The following is a 21503-nucleotide window of genomic DNA, read 5'->3' on the forward strand; positions in this document are numbered from 1 at the left end:
GTATAAAATATGACTTTTTAGTAGTGAAACAAAAAATACTGTGATGTGCGTTTCAATAGCATCTACATAGACCGTATTCATTTTAGGCCTATTATGTAGTTCGGTCGTAATTTCAAATTTTTACGCATAAGCAACAACAGTGCCAGTTGCAAACTTGATTAGTTCGGCTGTAATTCTTTTGCAAGTGGCGGATTTATAAAGTCGATAACCTGCATAACCAGCAAAAAGCGTCAGTAGCGAGAATGTAGCAATGCTTTCAAACAACAAGCTTCGAGTAATTTTGTCGGTTCTGGTAAATTCGCGTACGATGTTTCCATCCACGTTTCTGTGTGGAAAGGGTTTGTCTGGTATTTCTTTTCCCAGGAACTTACACAATGGCTCCCATCCTTCGGAACATTTATACAGAAGCAATTTGTCTTTTGGTACTTTCTGAAAAAAAAAAATTTTTGTTTGATATTTTGTGCAACATCAACACAGAGAAGTGGATGCAGAGTTATTCCTAAACAAGATGAACCATTTAGAATCCAAAGCAAAAGATTATTTCAATAGCGAAAACAGGTTTACAAGGCTTACATGCTTTAGTTCGCAGCCAAGCTGTGGATTAGTCGCTTTTTCCAGACTTTACCAGTTGTGCTACGTGGATCATTTTACTTTGCCGAAACTTGTAAACATCTACGTGTCGCTCATAAAGAGACATTAATTAAACAAAAACTTGATTAACCTTTTGTACTCTTTCGTTGTGTTCTCTATACAGGGCACGCAGAATTTTCTCGTGGTGAAGCCTGACTTTGGTAAATGGCCATGGAGTCACTTCACCAACAAATCTTACTGCAGATACAAAAATCTAGCCACAATTTACTTCCAATGTTTCTTTCGTCGGAGCTTTGTTCAGCTTTATAATGAAGTACGACTTAAATCGTTCTAGGTTTTACACGTATAACGAACCATGGCCACAAGCCACTGTTTACATGGTTAAAATTAGTTGAAATCATACATTTAATTGTAGATTTTACAATGTTAACAGTTTAAACCTTTCCGCCGACTCAACGGTTGCAAAAATCTATGTAGATGTTGATATTTTGCAATACATGTGGATTACTATCAACATGCAAACTATGAGCTCGAAACAAACGTCCACGCAATTTTATGGTAACTGATGATAAAATGCACAAGTTTTTTGTTTGTGCTTCTGCAACAGGGATTGCTGGAGTGTTATCTACAAATACTTTACATTGCAAGAAACTGATTTTTGATACGTTTCCGTACCGTATGAAAAATTCTTTGAGCTGCAGACAGATGGCCACTGTTTTGACCTATAAGGTCTCATCAGTGCAGCTTGCTGTAACTATCAGACGACTTTGCCAACCAAACGGCCAGACGAAGACTTCCAATTCCTACAATTAAAAGTTTTCGCCTGCCCGATAGGCCGACAAAGACCTCACAGATTTCATATTATTGGCTGGCAATCATTTTGGCCAGTATATTTATTCAACACCCAGCACAGAGTAACTACCAGATTTAAAACGAATAAAACCGCACAAAAACTGTCGAACCGTTCTTAAATTCGCCCTTGCAACAGCACATGGAAGCCCGCTCTTGCACATAAGTGCTCAATCAACCGCAAAATTCCCTATATTAACAGAAATACCGATCTGCGACCTTTGGAGAACCGCTGCTAATGTGGATTATATGTTACCTGTTAAGGTCTTAAAGCCCTCCATGGCTGATGGCTATATTATTTTATAATAGAAAAGTTCATTATTTATTTAACATTTTTACTGATATTTATTCGGCTACATTGCAATTCAAAAATTCGACGTGGGCTCTTAATGTCATAAAGACGGCAGCAAATTTAACAATAAATGGAATTTACAATGCAAGGTATTGCGATTTTTTTCAGGACATACAAAATTTGATTACAAGGCTGCAAATGATCTACACAGATGTTGCTGGTCCACAAGTAAAGAAAGGTTAACAATCACAATTTTTATAAATTACATTATGTGAGGTTTACATCACATGACTGGACATACAATACAAGAAAGTTTATTATCACGTATGCAAGAGAGACAAGAAAACATTGATACGCAAAATTGTACAAGTTTTAACACTAAAGAATGAGAAAAAATACAGTGAATTTTCAAGTTTGACAAGATAAGGCTATGTAATACAGAACAAATAACTAACAATTTGAAAACATTTTGAGAAAAACTGCATCTAGCATCACCAAAATAATAAAAATAGCTTGTAATATTTCAGATTGTATAGTTAGCCTTATACAACACATAGCCTAATGCAGTAGCCCCAATGCCTAACAAGGCTATCAGCGATGGTACAGCAAACCATTTCTTTACATTTTCCATAACAATGCTTCCCCGTTTATTTTGATGTGGATATGGTTGGCAAGGAAGTTCTACTCCTAAGAAGTTGCATAAAGGCTCCCAACCGTCAGATACTTTGTATACCAACAGTTTGTCCCTTGGCGCATTCTGCATGATTGAAAACAGATGTGAGTTAGTATACATTGAAAATACACTGTAACTTAAAAAAAACACCAACAGCCTTCTATGTGTTACACACACAAGTAAATGCAATAGTTACCTTCAAAACGTTTTCATTGTGCAGCCGATAATTGTTTAGTAGAACTTCTTTATCAAAAGGGATTATTTTTGCAGATGGCCAGCTGCAAGATTTACCAATAAACCTGGCTGCAATTAACAAATCAATGCATTTTTTTTCTTCAATAAAAAAATATTCCAATTTTAAAAAATGAATTTAACATGGCACCTGTGTGGACAAGATAATTTCGTAATGTTGTGTGGGGCAATAGAAATAAGTTCAAAATGCGGATGAAGATATTATTATTTTGAACATTAAGTTGATTGATCATTGCTCCATACCAAGATTCCTCATCCCTTAATGTAAGAATAATCTAAAAAAAACAAACAAAATAAGTGCCAAAAGAATCTTTGCAACTGGCAGTTACACTAATAAATACCTTTGCTTCAGGAAATACTTCACTCAGCTTCTCCCAATACAAAAATGCTGGAGTATCAGTTACGGCATCAACACCTTCAAATATTCTGACAATTTCATCACTGGACGCCTTACCGTCAAATATCTTTGTCCAGCCTTTGCGCAAGTAAAAAAAGTTTTCCATGTAGTCATATGTGTTGTACCCCAAGATAGTAAAAGCAGCAGCCATGGTTTTTGTGCCAGTTTTAGGGTATCCAGCCAAAATCACTTTCATGGTTGCAGTAATTTTAAACTTTTAACTAATCACAGGACAGGTTACTTCTAAAATTGTTTACGAGACATGATATAATACAACTCTAACAATATGTAAGTCTGACCACATAATCATCATATATTTCGACAAAGTTTTCACAACATGTTCAGGCCAGCCAACCAGTACCAGTCGTCACACAATAAACAAACAAAATTAATTTACACATGCAACTCTGCTGTTTTACGAGGCAAAAAGGCGTGTTTTTGCACAACCTACAAAACCAAGCAAGGAATAGAAATTGGTCTTTGTAGTTAAATTAACAAAAAAAATTCAAACAGTCAATTTACAAACTACAAACCAATACAAAGCGATATTTTATAAACCATATAAAATTAAACAAATGCTCCACCTCAATGGTATTTTTACAGTCAACAAGAAAAGATTACGAGTTATTTCAATAGGGGGAAATAATATTGCCCATGTCTTGCTGTTGAAGGGTCCAGAATAAATTACTTTGACGGTCTTCCAACGCTGAAAACCTGACATGAAGGAACGCGTATGGTTTGTCGGAAGGTTTTGACGGAACTCCACATCAAGTCAAGAATCTCGAGAATCTCAGCCTGAAACCCAGTTAGGCTGGCCGCAGGTCCCGTAACCGATGGTCTGTTCTGGGATCTAAGTTCGATCTGAGACCAAAGCCGAAAACCGGACTAAGCTGTGAGACCAAAAGTTAAACGATCTGTTTATTTGTGAAAGAGTCGCGAATAAGAGCGACAATAGACTTGCTGGGATTACGCGACGAAGGAGACCTAAGAAGAAGTAAGGTGCAAGTTAAAGGTGAAATGCGAGCGAGATAACTAGCGAAGGCGTCAGATAGAGGGGGTGTAAATCCAAAATAATAAAAAGCAGTTTCGACGGACCAAGTTTAAAAAAAATATTATATGGTTTCGAAATATGAAAACCCGGAAGTCCCTACCATGTTTTCATGAAATTACGTTATTATGCCTATATTCGTTGTTCGTAACTCTATTTTGTATGAACTGTACCAAGTCTCAACTGTAGTCGTAGGGCAGTTCACAAATTCGTTTCTTGACGATCTAATCCAGCTTGAAATATATAGCACAACTAGCAGTAAGCAATTTTACAAGAAAGCATATAGTTACTAATACTCAAAAAACAAAATTCGAGTTTTAACCAGTTAGTTACATCGTGACTGTTTCATAGATTTCGGTTTTAATTGCTTCTTTTAATTTTTACGTGCATTTCTATATTTTATTTCTGCAGAAGGTTATTTACGACATGTTTGGCGTTGATCTTGTCACGACAATTGCCTGATGTAAATCTATTAAACAACTATTTAATTCAGATTTGTTGTAAACATATAAAACACTGCTTCTAAAGCTTTTTTAAATGCCATCTATAAACCACAAATGCGTCATTTCTTTGACGTACGTAACAAAGTTTCAATAGCACCTGTGGCATATTTTGCAGTCAACCAAACCGCCTTTGGAAGTAAACTTGATTTGTAGACCCGATAACCTGCGTATCCTGTTACAAGTAACCATATGGACATTGCAATAGCGCCGTTGCGCATCATCTTCCGAAGAATTGGACTTGTCTTCTTCTTTTCTTGAACTATGCCCCCTTTCTTGTTCTTATGCGGAAATGGTTGGTCGGGAACATCAACGCCAAGAAAGTTGCAGAGTGGAGCCCAACCTTCGGACATCTTAAACACCAGCAGTCTTTCCTTTGGCGCTTTCTATGAAAAGTTGCCTTGTATCGGATATTTTCTTGTTGTTCAAGACGATTTTATGTTAACTGGCCATAAATCTAAATCTGAAAATAGACCTCCGTCTTCATTTCGTGTTTTAATCAACCCCGTTGCCACTTTATTTAATTGGTCAATTGTTTATTACTTCCCAACCCATATTAAAGTCACGACAGATTACGGCTTTATTGGATGCTGTATCTACCTCTTGCACATATTTATTGTGTTGATTGTAAAATGCTCGAAGCAGCTTTTCATGGTGCAGTTGGTAATTGCCAGTCGGCGACAAAACTCCAAAAAATTGTCCTATTAAAAAATACCAAGTGATTTTAACATTGAAAACACAAACCACTCATTTACATTGGCACATTATACCTTGAAATCGGGTGTAGTGACGCCTGAGGAACGTGTCAGGGTTTATTGCATTTATAATCCATCCCAACCAGCTTCTGTTGCCGGCTTGTATAACTCCTACCAAACTTTCGTACCATTCGTCCTCGTCTCTAATGGTTAAAACTATCTGTAAGCATGAGTTGATAGTTGTTATTGTTCTGTAATATTGTTTTCTTAGTACTGCTTTCTAAACATCATAGTGTCCGAATGAAAGTTTTATGCAAATCAAACCCGCGATGAAAATCCCAAAATTTAAAGTTATATTGTGGTAAAAGGTCACTTTTTCAAATGACTACTACAATTTTTATTTACATATATCTGTTGTTTGCGCAAACCTTTGCATCAGGAAATGCCTCGGCCAATTCCTCCCAATACAAATACGCCGGGGCGTCAGTAATGGCATCGACACCTTCCAGCATCTTACGTATATCGTCGTCACTTGCCTCACTCTTAAACACTTTCATCCAGTCATTGTAAAGATAGTAGTAATTTTCAAGGTAATCGTAGGTATTATATCCCAATATGGTGAAGGCATCTGCCATCGTCTTCGTGCCCGTTTTGCAAAACCCGGCAAGTATGACCTTCATCTTTACGTTATCACAAAAACTAAGTCTACCTGAAATAAAATCTCCAATTCACCTTCTCTGAGTACCAGATATATTAAAAAGATCAACCAAAACTTTAAAAACCTTTGAGTACACAAATATCTAACAAGTTCCTGTAGTTAAACAAATATAAGTTAAATATGTTTGACTTTACATGTTAGTTGAAGTTTAAGAGTCTGCATCTAACATATCTGAGTCAAAAATGTATATCTGGTACCGAACTACTACACTAAATATGAAGAAACAACTTTGAAACATTACTAATCCTGTGTCAAGCAATCCATGGCAAATTGATAAATTCCTGTTAATTATAATTTTTTTGTCAACGGGCAAACAGTATTCTTTTTTGACCTTGTATAGGCCTACCCTATACCTGTAACATTGTATGGCAAACATGGAAACTTATTTTATTGCTTGTTTTAGTGGCCCATAATCTACAGTAATCATCCACATCCAAAGGCTGTTAAGAATCAGAAACATATTCTTTGAACTATTGCAATGTTTTACCAACAAATTGTGCCGCCCTGACGCCTGGGATTTTTTCCAAACCGCATATTGACGCCTGACACACAATACCTGTTCCTGATCACCTTCATTCATCCTGCCAACTAGCTTGAATCTTTGGGTGATCTACCTTCTTGGACAAATTTATGGGCATCGACCTGGATGTTTACATAGACGTGTATGAGCAACATAAGACTATTACACGTGCGTATCAGTCTTTATATGTCTTCGAACTTAACTCGCGGTCCAAACCAGGAAAACATCATTCGCGGTCAATGTTGCTGTATAGCGATGTCACGTCCAACGTGACCAATAAAGTGTTGGAGTGAAGGTTTTTAATGGTTGACAAGTGCTTAATGAAATCCGTTGGGTCTTGAATGTGGCTTTGCTGATTGAGCGTGTGGCTTCAAAATTCTTTCGACGTATCCGGATATTCCCTCCGTAAGCGTTCCCAAGCCGCTTATAATTGGGAGTCCTGGATTGTTGGGTTTGTACACCTTGGGTAGTAAGAAAAATACGCATGGTGTCGGATCTTTAGGAACTAGAGACGCAATCTCGTTTCTCACAACTTTCGGAAACGATTTAACCAAGTTCATCAGTTCCTTTCTGCACTCAGTTGGATCCGTTCCAGCTTCTGGTAATATTACACGTTATCTAGCTGACGGCGAGCTTTATGTGTGCAAAAACTACAGCGTCCAGAACAACTACAGCGCCTCCCTTATCAGCAGGTTTGATAACAAGATTTTCACACTTCCTTAGTTGATGGACAGCTTCTGATTCTTACGTCCTTCCGGAGGTGTCCGCTCACTATAGCGAGGCTTTAGAGTTCACCTTGCCCTTGTAGCTTTCCTGTGTGTTGGTTTCCTTGCCATGGAAATATTCTGCCAAGCGCATTCGGCGAAAGAACGCCTCTACATATGCGCATACTTCAATTCTGTCTAACGTTGCCGATGGACAAAAGTTGAGGCCTCTTCGCAGAAGCTATGTTTGACCACTGCTTAGGTTCTGCCCAGATAAGTTGATTATGTTCGTATCCCCTTGTTTGTTGATATGTGAACTAGGGTGCGCCTCCTCTCGCAAGTAGTGTAATTTGCGATTCTTATTGTTAATTAGTTTCTGCAGAGTGGTGTTGTATTGGGTTCTGGCCCAATCAACAGTTTCCGCGTTCTCGCCACCTTCAACACGAATGTTCTCAGTTAATTTATTCTGCTTGCTGTACATTATTCTCATCAGGTGGTTACGCAGTTTTACTGATGCCTTTTGGCACAAACGATGCGACAGCTTGGTTTTGAAAGTGTGTTTCGGCGGATTTTTCAATCTGAGGCCCTTCGGTATCAAATTCTCCTGTTTACATTTGGCGGGAAAATATATGTTCGACCTTACTTGCGCAAGTTCCTGTATCAAATGGGCAAAGTGCCATTGCTTACGGCTTATCAGTAATAGCCTATCGGCAACCCCCTAATCTAAAGAAACTTTTAACTAACTCGACACAGACTGCAACCAAACAACAGTTGGGAACTCGTACTTGCGAAAGCATCAGGTGCTCTCTATGCAAATTGGTTAACCCGGCGAACCACATTACCACTAGTAATAAAAGCAACAATTGTGCACCAAAGGGGTCATTCAGTTGCAAATCAACCGAGTCACCACAAATTGCAAATTTTACTGTCCTGAAGTCTTGGAAGGGCAAAGTAACGATTGTATTCAGTTGCTTTGAAGTGATGAAAGTCTGTTGCAAAAACCTTCATCTCGCTTATTTTTGGTTGCCGATGTTTCATGGTAGTACATTCCAACAGAGGGGTACCAGTTTGCAGGAAACGTAACTTCCCCGTCAATTGTCTCGATGATGATAGCGCGATGAGTCTCAATAGCTCAGCACACGGTTTGTATACATTGTTTGCGATTGGTATGCGATGGTTGCTGGAAGCTTGCAGAAAATATCATTAAATATAAATATTTGTTGTCAATTGTCTTTTTCTGTCAATTGTCTCGATGATGATAGCGCGATGAGTCTCAATAGCTCAGCACACGGTTTGTATACATTGTTTGCGATTGGTATGCGATGGTTGCTGGAAGCTTGCGGAAAGTATCGTTAAATCTTTTATTTTTTTCCTGTGTCCTTATCTTTTTCGCGTTTTCTCAACGCTTCCACCCGTTGCACGTTGCAAGTTTTTGTGTGTGAAGGGCGTGTTGTGAGGTAGTGGAAAGCCATTTTTATTTTAACCTAATTCTTGCTTAATCCGTAAAGATTACATGGTAAGCACTCTTCGCTAAGTTTTGAGAGGTCGTTTGCAAGTGACGTGTTATGATTCGCATATCATTGTAAGGTGGTGTATAAAGATTATATAGACTGATTTGTATGTATAAAATGATATTTGTTTGCAAGGGCAATGGAAAAAGCGAAGAAGCAACACGTGCTAATTGTATGTCTCATTCTATCCGCATCAATGATGCTTTATGAGCTACGTAGCGTACAAAGTATAAACATGATTAAAACGGGAAGGGATATGTCAATTTCGCCCTTGTACAAAACTAAAGGAATGCTAACGGAACAAGAGGAAATTGAAGATAGTTTGGAAAAAGACAACAGAGAATTTATGAGACGAATGAAAAATAGAATGGAGGAGAGACGGAAAAGGGCACATGACACTTGCAAAAAGTTAGGTATAATAAAATTTGTTGTAAACTATAGTCTGCGACTGGTCTGTAACTGTAGTATAACTTTGTTTGATGGAAAAATAAATAAATCTTACTGTAGATTCCCAAACCAAAATTTCTTTCTTTTTTGTTACTGTTTTCGTTATGTTTTCTATGTTTGGCACAACTCTCGTTATTATGTGACAAAGGCTGCGCAGTAGACGTGCGCGTGCAGACCGCATGGTTATGTTTTTCATTGCTAGTTGTGTTGCCAGTTATTGTAGTACATATAATAATACTCATTCTATTTGAATAAGGATGTTAGTTGCAAAACGCGAAATAGTTTGTTGACTGCTTTGCAACAATTGAAAAGTTTACTGGATGTTGTCACTACTGATAATTTACGGAATAAGATCGGTCGCAAAACAGTTCGGTAAGTGCGATTGAATTTGCCATAGTGTGAATTTGTTTATATATTGAATGTACAATTGTGTTTCTTTAACTAGAAACCGTTCCATTCCTGGCGCGTTGTTGTGCCGGTCGTTCCTGTATCGAATACAAGTGTCTGTTGTGTTTCGCGGGCTCGACTACCTAGAAGATTGGATGGGACGCGTTTGGGCTAAAGGCCAAAAAACTGCTGTGTAGCGTGTAGCGCCGCCGATCCGCAGAAAAAGCACGTTACATACAAGTTTCGAACTGTCATTGTTACAACCGTTTGTGACGTCACAACATGCCTGTCCTGACAAAGAAGAAGAGAAAACGGCTTGGCTGTGCATTAAACCAGTTACAAGATGATTACCTCGATGCTGAGAGGGTGATGCTCAACCGCGAAAAGGAAAAACTGCAAGAAGCGTTGCTTGCCGAAGAAGCAAGCTACACCGAGGTTATGAACCTATGTGAAGATATGTCCGATGAGGCCACGATGCCGGGAAGTGTGTCTCGAAAAAGGGATTGTTTTCGAGGCAAGAACGAATTTGACACTCGCGTCAGGCAGTGGCTGCGAGACATTTCAACACCGGTGCCTGTCTCGGAAGCTAGTAGCCGTTCACCGCCCGCAAGTAGAACGTCGAAACGATGTGAATCCACTATTCACACTGGGAGCGTAAGATCTTCTAGGAGCTCGACATACAGTATTAAGTTGAAGGAAAGTCGTGTGAAGCTAAACCTTGCTCGATTAGCACGCAAGCAAGATGAAGAAAGAAAAGAAGAAAGAAAATTGGAGGCTGAAATCGCTGATCGCGAATCTCAACGGAAGTTAGAATTAGCAGAAGCCGAACTGAACGCATGGGAAGAAGCTGCTAGTGTTTGTTCGTTAAATTACGAACCTCGAAAAGACACAGTGTGTCCCAAGAACCCTGATGAATTAGTGATCGAAGATCATAAGCCAAATGAAAAATAGGTCAAGGAATTCGAACGTCCTAATCGCCAAAAGGTACCACGTGATAATATTTACTCGCCTCATAACGTACATACCTCTACGACACAGTTTAGACCTCATTATACGGAGGTTGGTGAACGTTTTCTGCCAAAACCACAAATAACAAAGTTTGATGGCGACCCTATGGACTATTGGTCATTTGCAAATCGGTACAAAATTCATATTGCTAGCAGATTGGACTGTGATGATTTAAGACTTACATACTTGCTGCAACATTGCACGCCGAGTGTCAATGAAAAGCTGAGGCACCATACGTCATCCTCAAACCCTGCAGTCAGCTACGAACTTGCTTGGAAAGAATTGTACGAACGCTATGGTCAACCACATATCATCGCTCGTTGCTGCGAGAGGAAGTTGCAAGAAAGTCCGAAGATTGGACGAAACGACCCCGACGGTTTGGAGAAGTTGGCCGTCCTCCTTAAGAGATGCTGCGTATCATTGGAGGAAATCACTGGTATGTCTACCGTAGATTCCGTCGGTTTTATTGTTGCTATTGCTAGCAAGCTACCTGTGGAGATGCAATGTAAGTGGGTATCTGTATCTGTTGCATTGCAAAGGGAAACGGGTAGAGTCGCGCGTTTCGTGGATTTTGCAAATTTCGTTGTAAAGCAGAGTGAGGAAGCCAACTCGATATATGGGAAAGGTCTCTTTCCTTCAGGCCCCGAAAAGAATCAAGGTATCAAACGACAAAGGGCGACGTCATACAACGCCATTGCTACTACTAGTGCACAGAAATCGGTGCAGAACGAACAACAGTCAACACAACGAAAGAGACCGTGTCCTTGTTGTGCAAAGCCGCATGACGACAATTTGTGAGAGCGAAAGGTTTGTGTTTCCGATGTCTTGAAGTGGAACACATGGTTGTCGATTGTAGCAGTAAGACGGTTTGCCATGAGGAAGGTTGTGGAAGTGCATACCATCATGTGCTACTGCACAATCCGGCGAGACCTCGACCGACGGACGCATCTTCGGAGGACAAAAATGGAAATGACTCTGCGTCTTTGACGCAGGGTAGTTGCTTGAATACCGTGGGCTGTCATGGTAGCAACTCATTGTCCGCTTGGTTAGACATTGTTCCTGTTCGAGTCCGCGTCGGGGACAAGGAAATTGAAGCATATGATCTGCTGGACACTGGTTCGGACAAAACCTTCTGTGAGAAACGGCTGATCAACATGTTGGATGTTGAGGTAGAAGGCGAACCCGTTCGTATGCAGCTCGGGTCGATCAATGGTGCAAAGGAGCTGAACACCGTGAAAATCTCCATGTCAGTACTGCCCTTGAGGGGAGGAGAGGAGTTCAATTTACCGGAAGTGACGCTACTTGACGAAATCCCTGTCCCGCCTGAGCATGTCCCAAAGTTTGGAACACCTGTTCGTCCCAAGCATCTGAAGGGAGTACATTTACCGCAAATCAAAGGTGGGTCTGTCACATTACTTATTGGTACAGACAACTACTTAGTTCATCGATGTTTGGAGAGTCGGTTCTCTCCTGATCCGGAGTACCCGGACGCTGTCAAAACGCCTCTAGGTTGGTTGCTAAGAGGTTATGCTCCACAGAAAACCTCCAGGGGCTGTAGTTTTCTGTTGCAAGGAATTGAACGTTTCAATTCCTTGATAACATCGATGACGTCATCGTGACCGATGATGGTGAAACTTACCCCATGCGAAGTGGTGATTTGGGGGATGCCGAATCCTTCCTCCAGTGGCTCCGGAGCAACAGGGAAGCAATGGAGTTTGGATTGAAGTTTTCAGCAGAAGACGTCATTGCATATGACATCATGGCCAAGCAAGTGGAACACAAAGATGGACATTACCAGTTACCGCTGTTGTGGAGAAATTCGGCAGATGTTCTTCCCAACACTTTGAAATTAGCACAGAAACGACTGTCTGGTCTTAGGAAGCGTTTGTCACGTGATGCAAGTTTAAGTCAAAAGTATGTTCAGCAGATGCAAATCCTTTTGGAAAAGGGTTATGCCGAACGGGTACCAGAAGAAGAAATTAGTACTGATGGTCGGAAGTGGTACCTTCCTCACCACCCCGTGGTAAACCCAAAGAAGCCGGATAAGCTTCGAATCGTTTTTGACTGTGCCGCAAAGTGCGACGGTAACTCTATCAACGATCACTTGATGAAAGGACCAGACTTAATGAACTCGTTAGTTGGAGTGCTTCTGAGATTCCGCAAAGAAGCCGTGGCTTTGGTTGCGGACATAGAAGCCATGTTCCATCAAGTACGCGTCACGCAGCAGGATCGTGACGCCTTCAGATTCTTGTGGTGGCCAGGAGGCGACGCACTGAAGGATCCTGTGCCTCACCGAATGACTGTTCATTTATTTGGCGCGAAGTCGTCCCCAAGCTGCGCCACATTCTGCCTACGTGAAACCGCACGTGAATTTGGGAAGTTTTTTGATCCTCGTGTTGCCGAGGTTGTGAGAAAAAACTTTTATGTGGACGATTGTTTATTATCAATCCCCACAGAAACAATGGGAATTAAAATGGTGGAAAATTTGAGAAGTCTACTGTCCATGGGAGGTTTCAGGCTGACAAAATGGTTGTCATCGAGTGATGCTGTGATGGCCTCTGTTCCTAACGGAGAAAGGTCCAAATCAATCCAGAACATTCCGCTTGGCGGAGAGGTACAGGAACGTGTTCTGGGAATCAGCTGGCGTCTTCCGGAGGACGAGTTTGGATTTAATGTCGTCCTGCCGGACAAACCGATTACGCGACGTGGAATGCTCTCTGTGACAAACTCCCTGTTTGACCCCCTTGGACTCGTTGCACCCGTGGTCCTAGAAGCCAGATTGATCTACAGGGACGTGTGTCGACAGAAGATTGGATGGGACGATGTCGTGCCGACCACGGATCAAGCCAGGTGGCGAAAATGGCGAGAAAGCCTCTGTGACCTTTGTGAGGTAAGAATACCTTGTTTTTATCGAATGACCACCAATGCGTCCAAAGTACAGTTACATGTTTTTGCTGACGCTTCGTCAGAAGCACGAGGTTGTGCTTGTTACCTGAGGTCAGTAGATGACCGCTCGAACGTTACGTGCTCTCTGGTGATGGGCAAATCACTACTTTCCGGTTCAGGAAGGCAAACCATACCACGACTGGAACTGGAGGCTGCTTTGGATGCAGTAAAAATGTCACGAACAGTGAAGGAGGAACTTGATTTAGAAGACTGTCCTTGTCTGTTTTGGACTGACTCATCCATCGTGCTGCAGAGTTTGCACGCCGACAGCAAGAACTTTCCTATATTTTCGCGAAATCGAATTACACAGATTTTGAATCACTCGTGTGTCCATGATTGGATGCACGTACCAACCGACGAGAACCCGGCTGATGCAGCGTCTCGCGGTGTTACTGCCAATGCACTGTGCAGTGGAATGTGGTTAACCGGACCTGAGTTCCTGCGAAAGACACCCGACCAGTGGCCAAATCGATTTACTAAGAAACCAACTACTGCGGAGGTCTACAAAAGCTTTGACTTGGAAAGAATCAAGGCGGATGTTTTCCTCACAACGCTCGAAGAAAAAGGTACTGATCGTTTGATTGTCTATTTTTCATCACTACATCGTTTGAAGTTGGCAACTGCATGGTTGCTCAGGTTTAAACGCTACTTGTACTGTAAAACTAAAAATAAAGAGGTGACCGTGTCACACCCTCCTATATCCGTTGACGAATTAAAAATTGCTGAGTCAGAACTCGTCAAGTTTGTGCAGCGTCAGCACTTTGCTGATTGGCTTGCATCGCTACCCACGGGTAAACTGCTGCCAAAATCTGCGCTATATAGGCTCGACCCTATATTGAAGGACGACATACTTCGTGTTGGCGGCAGACTCGACAACGCGACGTTGAGCTACGAAACAAGGCATCCGGCGATTCTGCCAAATGATTGTCTTCTAACGGAATTAATTGCCCAAGAAGTGCACGCCCAAGGTGCGGGGCATGCTGGTATCAACTACACATTGAGTTTGTTGTGCCAGCGTTACTGGATAGTGAACGCCCGAGCGACTGTTCGTCGGGTTATACGCCATTGCTTGTTTTGCCGACGAAGAAATGCCAAGCCAGGACAGCAGCTGATGGCTGACCTGCCTCCGTCCAGATTGCAGGTTGACGAACCACCATTCTCACACGTCGGTGTGGACTATTTTGGACCTTTGCTGATCAGACAACGCAGATGCGAAATAAAAAGGTACGGATGTCTGTTTACGTGTATGACGACACGTGCTGTTCATTTAGAAGTTGCTGCCGACCTAACTACAGACGCCTTTTTGAATGTCTTGAGGCGATTTCTCGCACGACGTGGTCCAATATCACACATTTACTCGGATAACGGAACCAATTTCGTCGGTGCTAACCGCGTTATGAAGGAAGACGTGGAAAAATGGAACCACAATTAGATCTGTGACTACTTGCGCCAGCGGAAGGTGAAGTGGTCGTTCAACCCACCAGGAGCAAGCCACATGGGTGGAGTGTGGGAACGGATGATCAGAACCGTCCGAAGAATTATGATGGCGATTTATCCTGAGGGAAAACTAGACGATGACGCCCTACACACGTTGCTGTTGGAGGTGGAGAACATCATAAATTCACGACCTCTAACTGAAGTTTCCCTGGAGGTTGGTGAAGACATGCCCTTGACGCCAAGCCACCTATTAAGAATTAACCCATCGGTGGGATTGCCGCCGACGATGACCTACCCGAGCGATTGCTACGCCAGACGCCGATACCGCCTGGTTCAGCATGTTGCCGATGAGTTTTGGCAACGATGGCTGAGGGAGTACCCCCGGACAATCATCTCCAGACAAAAATGGCACACCAGGAGAAGTAATTTTTCCAAAGGTGATATTGTGCTACTCGCCGATGATTCTGCTCCACGATGTCGATGGCCTCTTGGAAAAGTCACCGAACTATTCCATGATAAACACCAGGTGGTGAGGAGCGTTGCAGTGAAGACGGCCGGCGGTTTCCTCAGGAGACCCATCACTAAACTCTGCGTGGTGATCCCCGCGCAGGAGAATGAGACTGAGTTGTGAATCTTTGTTCGCTGTAAAAATTGGTTTCCCAATTTGGGGGGAGGATGTAGATTCCCAAACCAAAATTTCTTTCTTTTTTGTTACTGTTTTCGTTATGTTTTCTATGTTTGGCACAACTCTCGTTATTATGTGACAAAGGCTGCGCAGTAGACGTGCGCGTGCAGACCGCATGGTTATTTTTTTTCATTGCTAGTTGAGTTGCCAGTGATTGTAGTACATATAATAATACTCATTCTATTTGAATAAGGATGTTAGTTGCAAAACGCGAAATAGTTTGTTGACTGCTTTGCAACAATTGAAAAGTTTACTGGATGTTGTCACTACTGATAATTTACGGAATAAGATCGGTCGCAAAACAGTTCGGTAAGTGCGATTGAATTTGCCATAGTGTGAATTTGTTTATATATTGAATGTACAATTGTGTTTCTTTAACTAGAAACCGTTCCATTACTGGCGCGTTGTTGTGCCGGTCGTTCCTGTATCGAATACAAGTGTCTGTTGTGTTTCGCGGGCTCGACTACCTAGAAGATTGGATGGGACGCGTTTGGGCTAAAGGCCAAAAAACTGCTGTGTAGCGTGTAGCGCCGCCGATCCACAGAAAAAGCACGTTACACTTACAATAGTCGGATAATTTACCAATCCAAACTCCAGACAAATATTCCCCAATTTTTATAGTTTAAAATTATGAGTTAAATTATGGAGCACTACTCTGAACAACAATGCTGTACTTCAAAAAGCAATCATCATGACATCATGGTTTACGAATAAAAGCATTTTTCACAAGAAACATTTTCAACAAACATTGGACAAAACGCATAATATAGAAAGACTTTCGTGCAGATAGTACAGAAATAATAATCGGTTTCTAAAGGAAAACGTCAGGACATTCTGTTTTTCTAGTTGTTTCATTCGTTGACGACTTGTTGTAAAGTGATATTCGCATTTTTATTAGTCAAAATTGATTACATTTTTATATGCAGGTCTCACTGGGTCCGGAAAAGACATGGTCGAATTACTTTCGTCAAAGAAATTCGAACTTGTTTACTGTCCAGTTCCTTAGACCGGTTGCTCAAACATGAAGCGGGTTATGTTGGGTCTAAATGGATTTGGAAACAACACAGAAAATATATTTCCAGTGAGACTTTTGTTGCATAAAAGAGTCATAAAATTTTCTTGATTCCTTTTTTAAGGAGTTAGAACGAAAAACTTTTAAGATTACCGCACTGTCATGTTTTGCCGCTCAATGATTTTTAATTTCGAACTCTGTTTGTATTAACACTTACTCAAACCAAACTGTGGCTATTTACAGAAAAATGTGATCGGTCAATCACACCTCCTTCATAAATTTGTTGCACGAAACTTTACAATCAGAAGTAATGGCTTCCCAGATTTTGTGGAAAAGCAAAACTACACTCGTTTCATTGTAGTGAGACATCCATTTGAACGTGCATTGTCAGCTTACAAAAACAAACTTACCAAGCAATGGAATGCCAAAGTACCTCAATTTGAAAAGAGGGCCAGACTTATGCGTGAAAAATATGGCACTGAAGATCGAAGAAATGGTGAGAATGAACATTTTCCAGTGTTTTATATTTTGTCGCTGCGTTGCCTGAAACATAAAAAAAAACACTAACAATCCGGATTAAATAGAGTTTGTACCATTCTACCAAAAAAGCGTTTTTGTTTGTTTATGCATTCATCTTGGTAATTACAAGTTCGATGTTATTTAAACAATTATATAGTTTAATGTACTTTTAGAACCATGTTAACTTCAACCGTCCTGTTGTAACTTATTATTTACTTAACACACGATCTTAAACGCCTATGCAATTATACAAGTTTAAAAATGAGTTGAAAAAATGCATTTTTGTGACAAAAACTAGTCATTAAAAGCAGTAACTTTCATACCCACGTTATTTGAATTATTTCTTGCTGACTTGGTCAGGAAAACTAGTAACCTAACGAATCTTTTTATCGCGGAATAACAATCTGTACTGAGTTTATAAATAACGCACTTCTGATTTAGTTGACATGCCTGTAGAATAAAACGTCTTAGTAATCTTCTGATTAATTTACAAAGCAATGTGATTCACTACGTAACGAATCGTTTCTGGTGGAAATTTTTTAGCAACATTTATATAGAAATTTCATCCGCATGAAAACAAATGGTTCCTCTGTTATATTTTCAGCTACTGGAGAGATTCCAACATTCACTGAATTCATTGATTATATTTACGATGCGAACAACACAAATATTAACGGGAGGGATAACCATTGGAACAGTGTGCGGGTGGTTTGCCATCCCTGTCAAAATGATTTTGACGTCATAGCCAAGATAGAAACTATCGAGGAAGACATAAAGTAAGCGCTTGGCAAGGCGTGTGTAAAAAAATATGTTTAAAAAATGGAATAATTTAAACTGAAACAAGAGCCTGTGGTAAAAATGTTTACTAAAAGACAAAGTTTTTTACTAAAAATAAAAGAATCTACATAACGAATATTCACCAACGGAAACTTGTTTATGTAATTTAAATTTTATCTCAGTAGACTTAACCGCGTTAATTGTGGCAATATAGGTATATTCTTAACCTTGTTGGTGCTCCAAGGAGTCTCGAAATGCCCAAGGGTTATTCTAAAAGTGGAAAAAGTGAAACAAATATCTACACTGATCCCGAGTTTAAAGATCTGGGCAGCGAAAGTTTAAACAAGTTGTACCAAGTTTACAAGTGGGACTTTGAAATGTTTGCTTATGATAAATCTGAACCATAGGAAAGACCCCCTAAACAGTAATGTATGCAATTCAATGAATAACATCATTAGCGAAAAAATATACTTTGTTTTGTTGTTTATTTTGTATGTATTGTTATAGTCGAACATGCCACTGATAAATATTTTAAGTTGTTAGTTTTCTTGAGTATAGTAAACTTTACGTCGCTTTGTAGTCGAACATGCGACCAAGGTTTTTTCCAGGTTTTAACTGCATTATTTCTTTTAATACTTTAAATGAAAGCTATAGTGAGAGGCCCAGTGCAACAAAAAATAAGTTTGAAATTGCAATGAAGGTAACACAAACTGAATTTCTTAAAGTTAAACTTTTTATGCGTGAACCTGTATGCGGCTTTTGACTCTTTAAATCTTTGACTGATAAATACAGCATAGGTTAGGGGTAGAACACTAACTTGAGAATATTTCAGTGAATCACGACATAAAAGCTTGAATAAGGGCTTGTTCATTGCAGAATTTTTAGCAATTAGCTAGATGAGGTGCATAAAAATTCAGAATCTCCAAAAAGTCTACCGAAAAGTTACTGTTTTGTTAGCAGGTAAGTTGAAATCAAGGTTTAAACTCAATGTGGGTATGTTGCTGTTTTAATCATTTTGTATTTTTTGTATGATTTCTTATGCAATTGTTATTGGTCATCGTTTTGCTTTCTGCAACTTGAAAATGTTGAATAGCATTGCACGCTCGGGTTTAAAAATTAATTAAATTGAACTTCACATGCAGAACGTTAAGTATATACAGCTTGCGATACACATAGTGCAACAAAATCCCTTATGCCGCCAGGGACAATTACATCTCAAAAAGGGGAAAACGTCGTCTTTTGCAATGTACGCAGCCTTTTGATGTATTTGGTTTTTGTTAATGGTTCAAAGTTTGGCTGGGCATAAAATCTTAAATCACATGATATAAACTTGAGGAACGATTTTAAGTTTACGTGATTTCTGTCTTGTATATTTTGTTTATTTTCTAAAGTCAAATCAAATCAAATCATGTGCACACGCTAATGAACAATGCACAAAATAAATGGCACCGATAAAACCATCAAGGTTATCACGTTAGGTTATCAATTCGTGCACCCATAAAAACCCAGTGCCGTCACGTGCGCAATTTTTGTTGACAAACATTAACCTGCTGTACATTAGATTGTTACCAAGGTGCAAGGTGTCTCACCCACGACATTGAATTAATTGAGCAATGTGTGTTTACTGTGATATGAATAGCCAGCAGGTAAACACAGGCCCACGTAAGTATTGTCAGAAATGTAATATTGGTATACACAATACATTGTATGCAACATCAAAAATATGAACATTGAGGCGAGGTGGTGGGAGTGATATTTCGTTGGTGACTGATGACATCCGAGTGTGCGCCTTTACTGTACCTAGTAATGCAATAGACAGATTACATAAGCAGCTCAACGCTCCGTGAAAGCCGCCTGCCACAGAAGATAAAAGCTGCTTTCAACGGTATTCTACCTTGACGCAGAAATCTCTTTTTCTCCCCTCCCAAGTATTTGTGACAAAAAGTGATTTGATACCGCGGATTACAATGATTGTCCTTCTGCGTTCACAAAAATGAAATGAAATTTAAAGATAAAATGGTTGTGATTATATAAACAACTAGTGGAACTTGGGGGTATCTTTGCAGCAAATGTTTAAACGTCGATTTGTAGCTGCGTTGTGGTAAAGGGTTGTGTTATGATGCTTCACGAAAATGTTGACAAAAATTCAGACAAGAGTTTATCGTTAACTGGTGGATGCTGATACAATGTTAATGTGAGGCGCTGACTGCAACATGTTTTTTTGTTCGCAGGTTGTCGACAGTTAAGGAAAATATTAAAACATCGGGACACAACCAGATCGCAGACCATACAATAATACATTACCATACAATATTAAATTTCGCAGTTAATGATCGCTAGCATGTTATGTATAGACTTATGTGAGATTGCTTCCTGTCTGTGTCCCGGTGTATTAGCATTTTCCAGAATTTATAGTGGTATCGTATATCGTCTGGCGCATGAAGTATTGTGTTTGTATTTCTGCAAGGCTAAGTGATAAGCACTTCACAAACATCATTAACCCTGAGTACGGAGGGGCTTCAATGCCTCTCTGTACTTAAACATTTGGGTCAATGTTATCAATTCTGTCCAGCATTTTCAAATGGTTTACGAATCCATTCTCCAAGAAGCATAAGTTCTTGTCGTGATTGAGACATCTTGCACCTTGATAACAATCTAATGTACAGCAGGTTAATATGTGTCAACAAAAATTGCGCACGTGACGGCACCGGGTTTTAATGGGTACTTGAATTGACAGGATTTTAACATACAGCACAATTCGCTACAACAACGTTCTGGTGTCTTTTTTAACCAAGCAATCCACCAAATACATCAAAGGGCGTTTTTGAGATGTAATTGTGCCTGGCGGCATAAGGGTTTTTGTTGCACTAACATGTGTATCGCAAGCTGTATATACTTAACGTACTGTATGTGAAGTTCAATTTAATCAATTTTTAAACCTGAGCGTGCAATGCTATTCAACATTTATAAGTTGCAGAAAGCAGAACGATGACCAATAACAACTGCATAGGAAAAAAACAGCAACATACCCACATTGAGTTCAAACCTTGATTTCATGTTACCTGCTAACACAAAAAGTAACTTTTCGGTATATTTTTTGAAGATTCTGAATTTTTATGCACCATATCTAGCTATTTGCTTAAAATTCTGCAATGAAAAAGCTCTTATTCAAGCTTTCATTTAAAGTAATAAAGCAAATAACGCTGTGAAAACCAGGCAAAAAAACTTGGTCGCAAGTTCGACTACAAAGCGACGTAAAGTTTACTATACTCAAGAAAACTGACAACTTAAAATATTTATCAGTGGCACAAGGATTAAGAAACACGTCCCAACATTTGTGTAAAGGATGATGTAGACACTGTATTGATGTTAAATCACTGATTTAAACACTCACAACGCGTGCGGATTCGCCAAAGGCTTGTTTCATTTATTTATTTTATTCTGATTTTAATTTGTTTCATTGGTTTTACTTAAATAAGCTTTCCGCTCCATGAAGCCAGAACGGAGAAAGATCCACATGCGGTTTTACAGCTGT

The 21503-nt window shown here is 40.0% G+C and overlaps 6 protein-coding genes across 6 annotated transcripts; 4 read left to right on the plus strand and 2 right to left on the minus strand.

Annotated features, from left to right (window-relative positions):
- Window positions 1–1794: 1794 nt before the first annotated feature.
- On the minus strand, window positions 1795–3398 carry LOC145913662 (uncharacterized). The gene is made up of 4 exons (XM_083001398.1): window positions 2999–3398; window positions 2788–2932; window positions 2602–2708; window positions 1795–2489 (listed from the first exon to the last, which is right to left on the minus strand). The coding sequence occupies exons 1-4, from the start codon at window positions 3248–3250 to the stop codon at window positions 2256–2258; spliced, it is 738 nt and encodes a 245-aa protein (XP_082857524.1). The 5' UTR covers window positions 3251–3398; the 3' UTR covers window positions 1795–2255.
- A 1266-nt stretch (window positions 3399–4664) lies between these two features.
- On the minus strand, window positions 4665–5977 carry LOC145914421 (uncharacterized). The gene is made up of 4 exons (XM_083002249.1): window positions 5726–5977; window positions 5373–5517; window positions 5146–5303; window positions 4665–4988 (listed from the first exon to the last, which is right to left on the minus strand). The coding sequence occupies exons 1-4, from the start codon at window positions 5975–5977 to the stop codon at window positions 4665–4667; spliced, it is 879 nt and encodes a 292-aa protein (XP_082858375.1).
- Window positions 5978–10697: 4720 nt separating this feature from the next.
- Window positions 10698–11390, plus strand: LOC145914422 (uncharacterized). Its single transcript, XM_083002250.1, has one exon. It carries the CDS (start codon window positions 10698–10700, stop codon window positions 11388–11390), a length of 693 nt encoding a protein of 230 aa, XP_082858376.1.
- An 844-nt stretch (window positions 11391–12234) lies between these two features.
- LOC145914423 (uncharacterized) lies at window positions 12235–14970 on the plus strand. The gene has a single exon (XM_083002252.1). The coding sequence runs from the start codon at window positions 12235–12237 to the stop codon at window positions 14968–14970; it is 2736 nt and encodes a 911-aa protein (XP_082858378.1).
- A 63-nt stretch (window positions 14971–15033) lies between these two features.
- Window positions 15034–15606, plus strand: LOC145914424 (uncharacterized). The gene has a single exon (XM_083002253.1). The coding sequence runs from the start codon at window positions 15034–15036 to the stop codon at window positions 15604–15606; it is 573 nt and encodes a 190-aa protein (XP_082858379.1).
- Window positions 15607–16302: 696 nt separating this feature from the next.
- On the plus strand, window positions 16303–18375 carry LOC145914425 (carbohydrate sulfotransferase 11-like). Its single transcript, XM_083002254.1, is given in 5 exon segments — window positions 16303–16330; window positions 16587–16741; window positions 16916–17168; window positions 17796–17967; window positions 18183–18375. Coding segments are annotated over 5 exon segments (801 nt in total).
- The last annotated feature ends 3128 nt before the right edge of the window (window positions 18376–21503 follow it).

Source organism: Ascidia mentula, chromosome 9, assembly GCF_947561715.1.
Source record: "Ascidia mentula chromosome 9, kaAscMent1.1, whole genome shotgun sequence".
Lineage (NCBI taxonomy): Eukaryota > Metazoa > Chordata > Ascidiacea > Phlebobranchia > Ascidiidae > Ascidia > Ascidia mentula.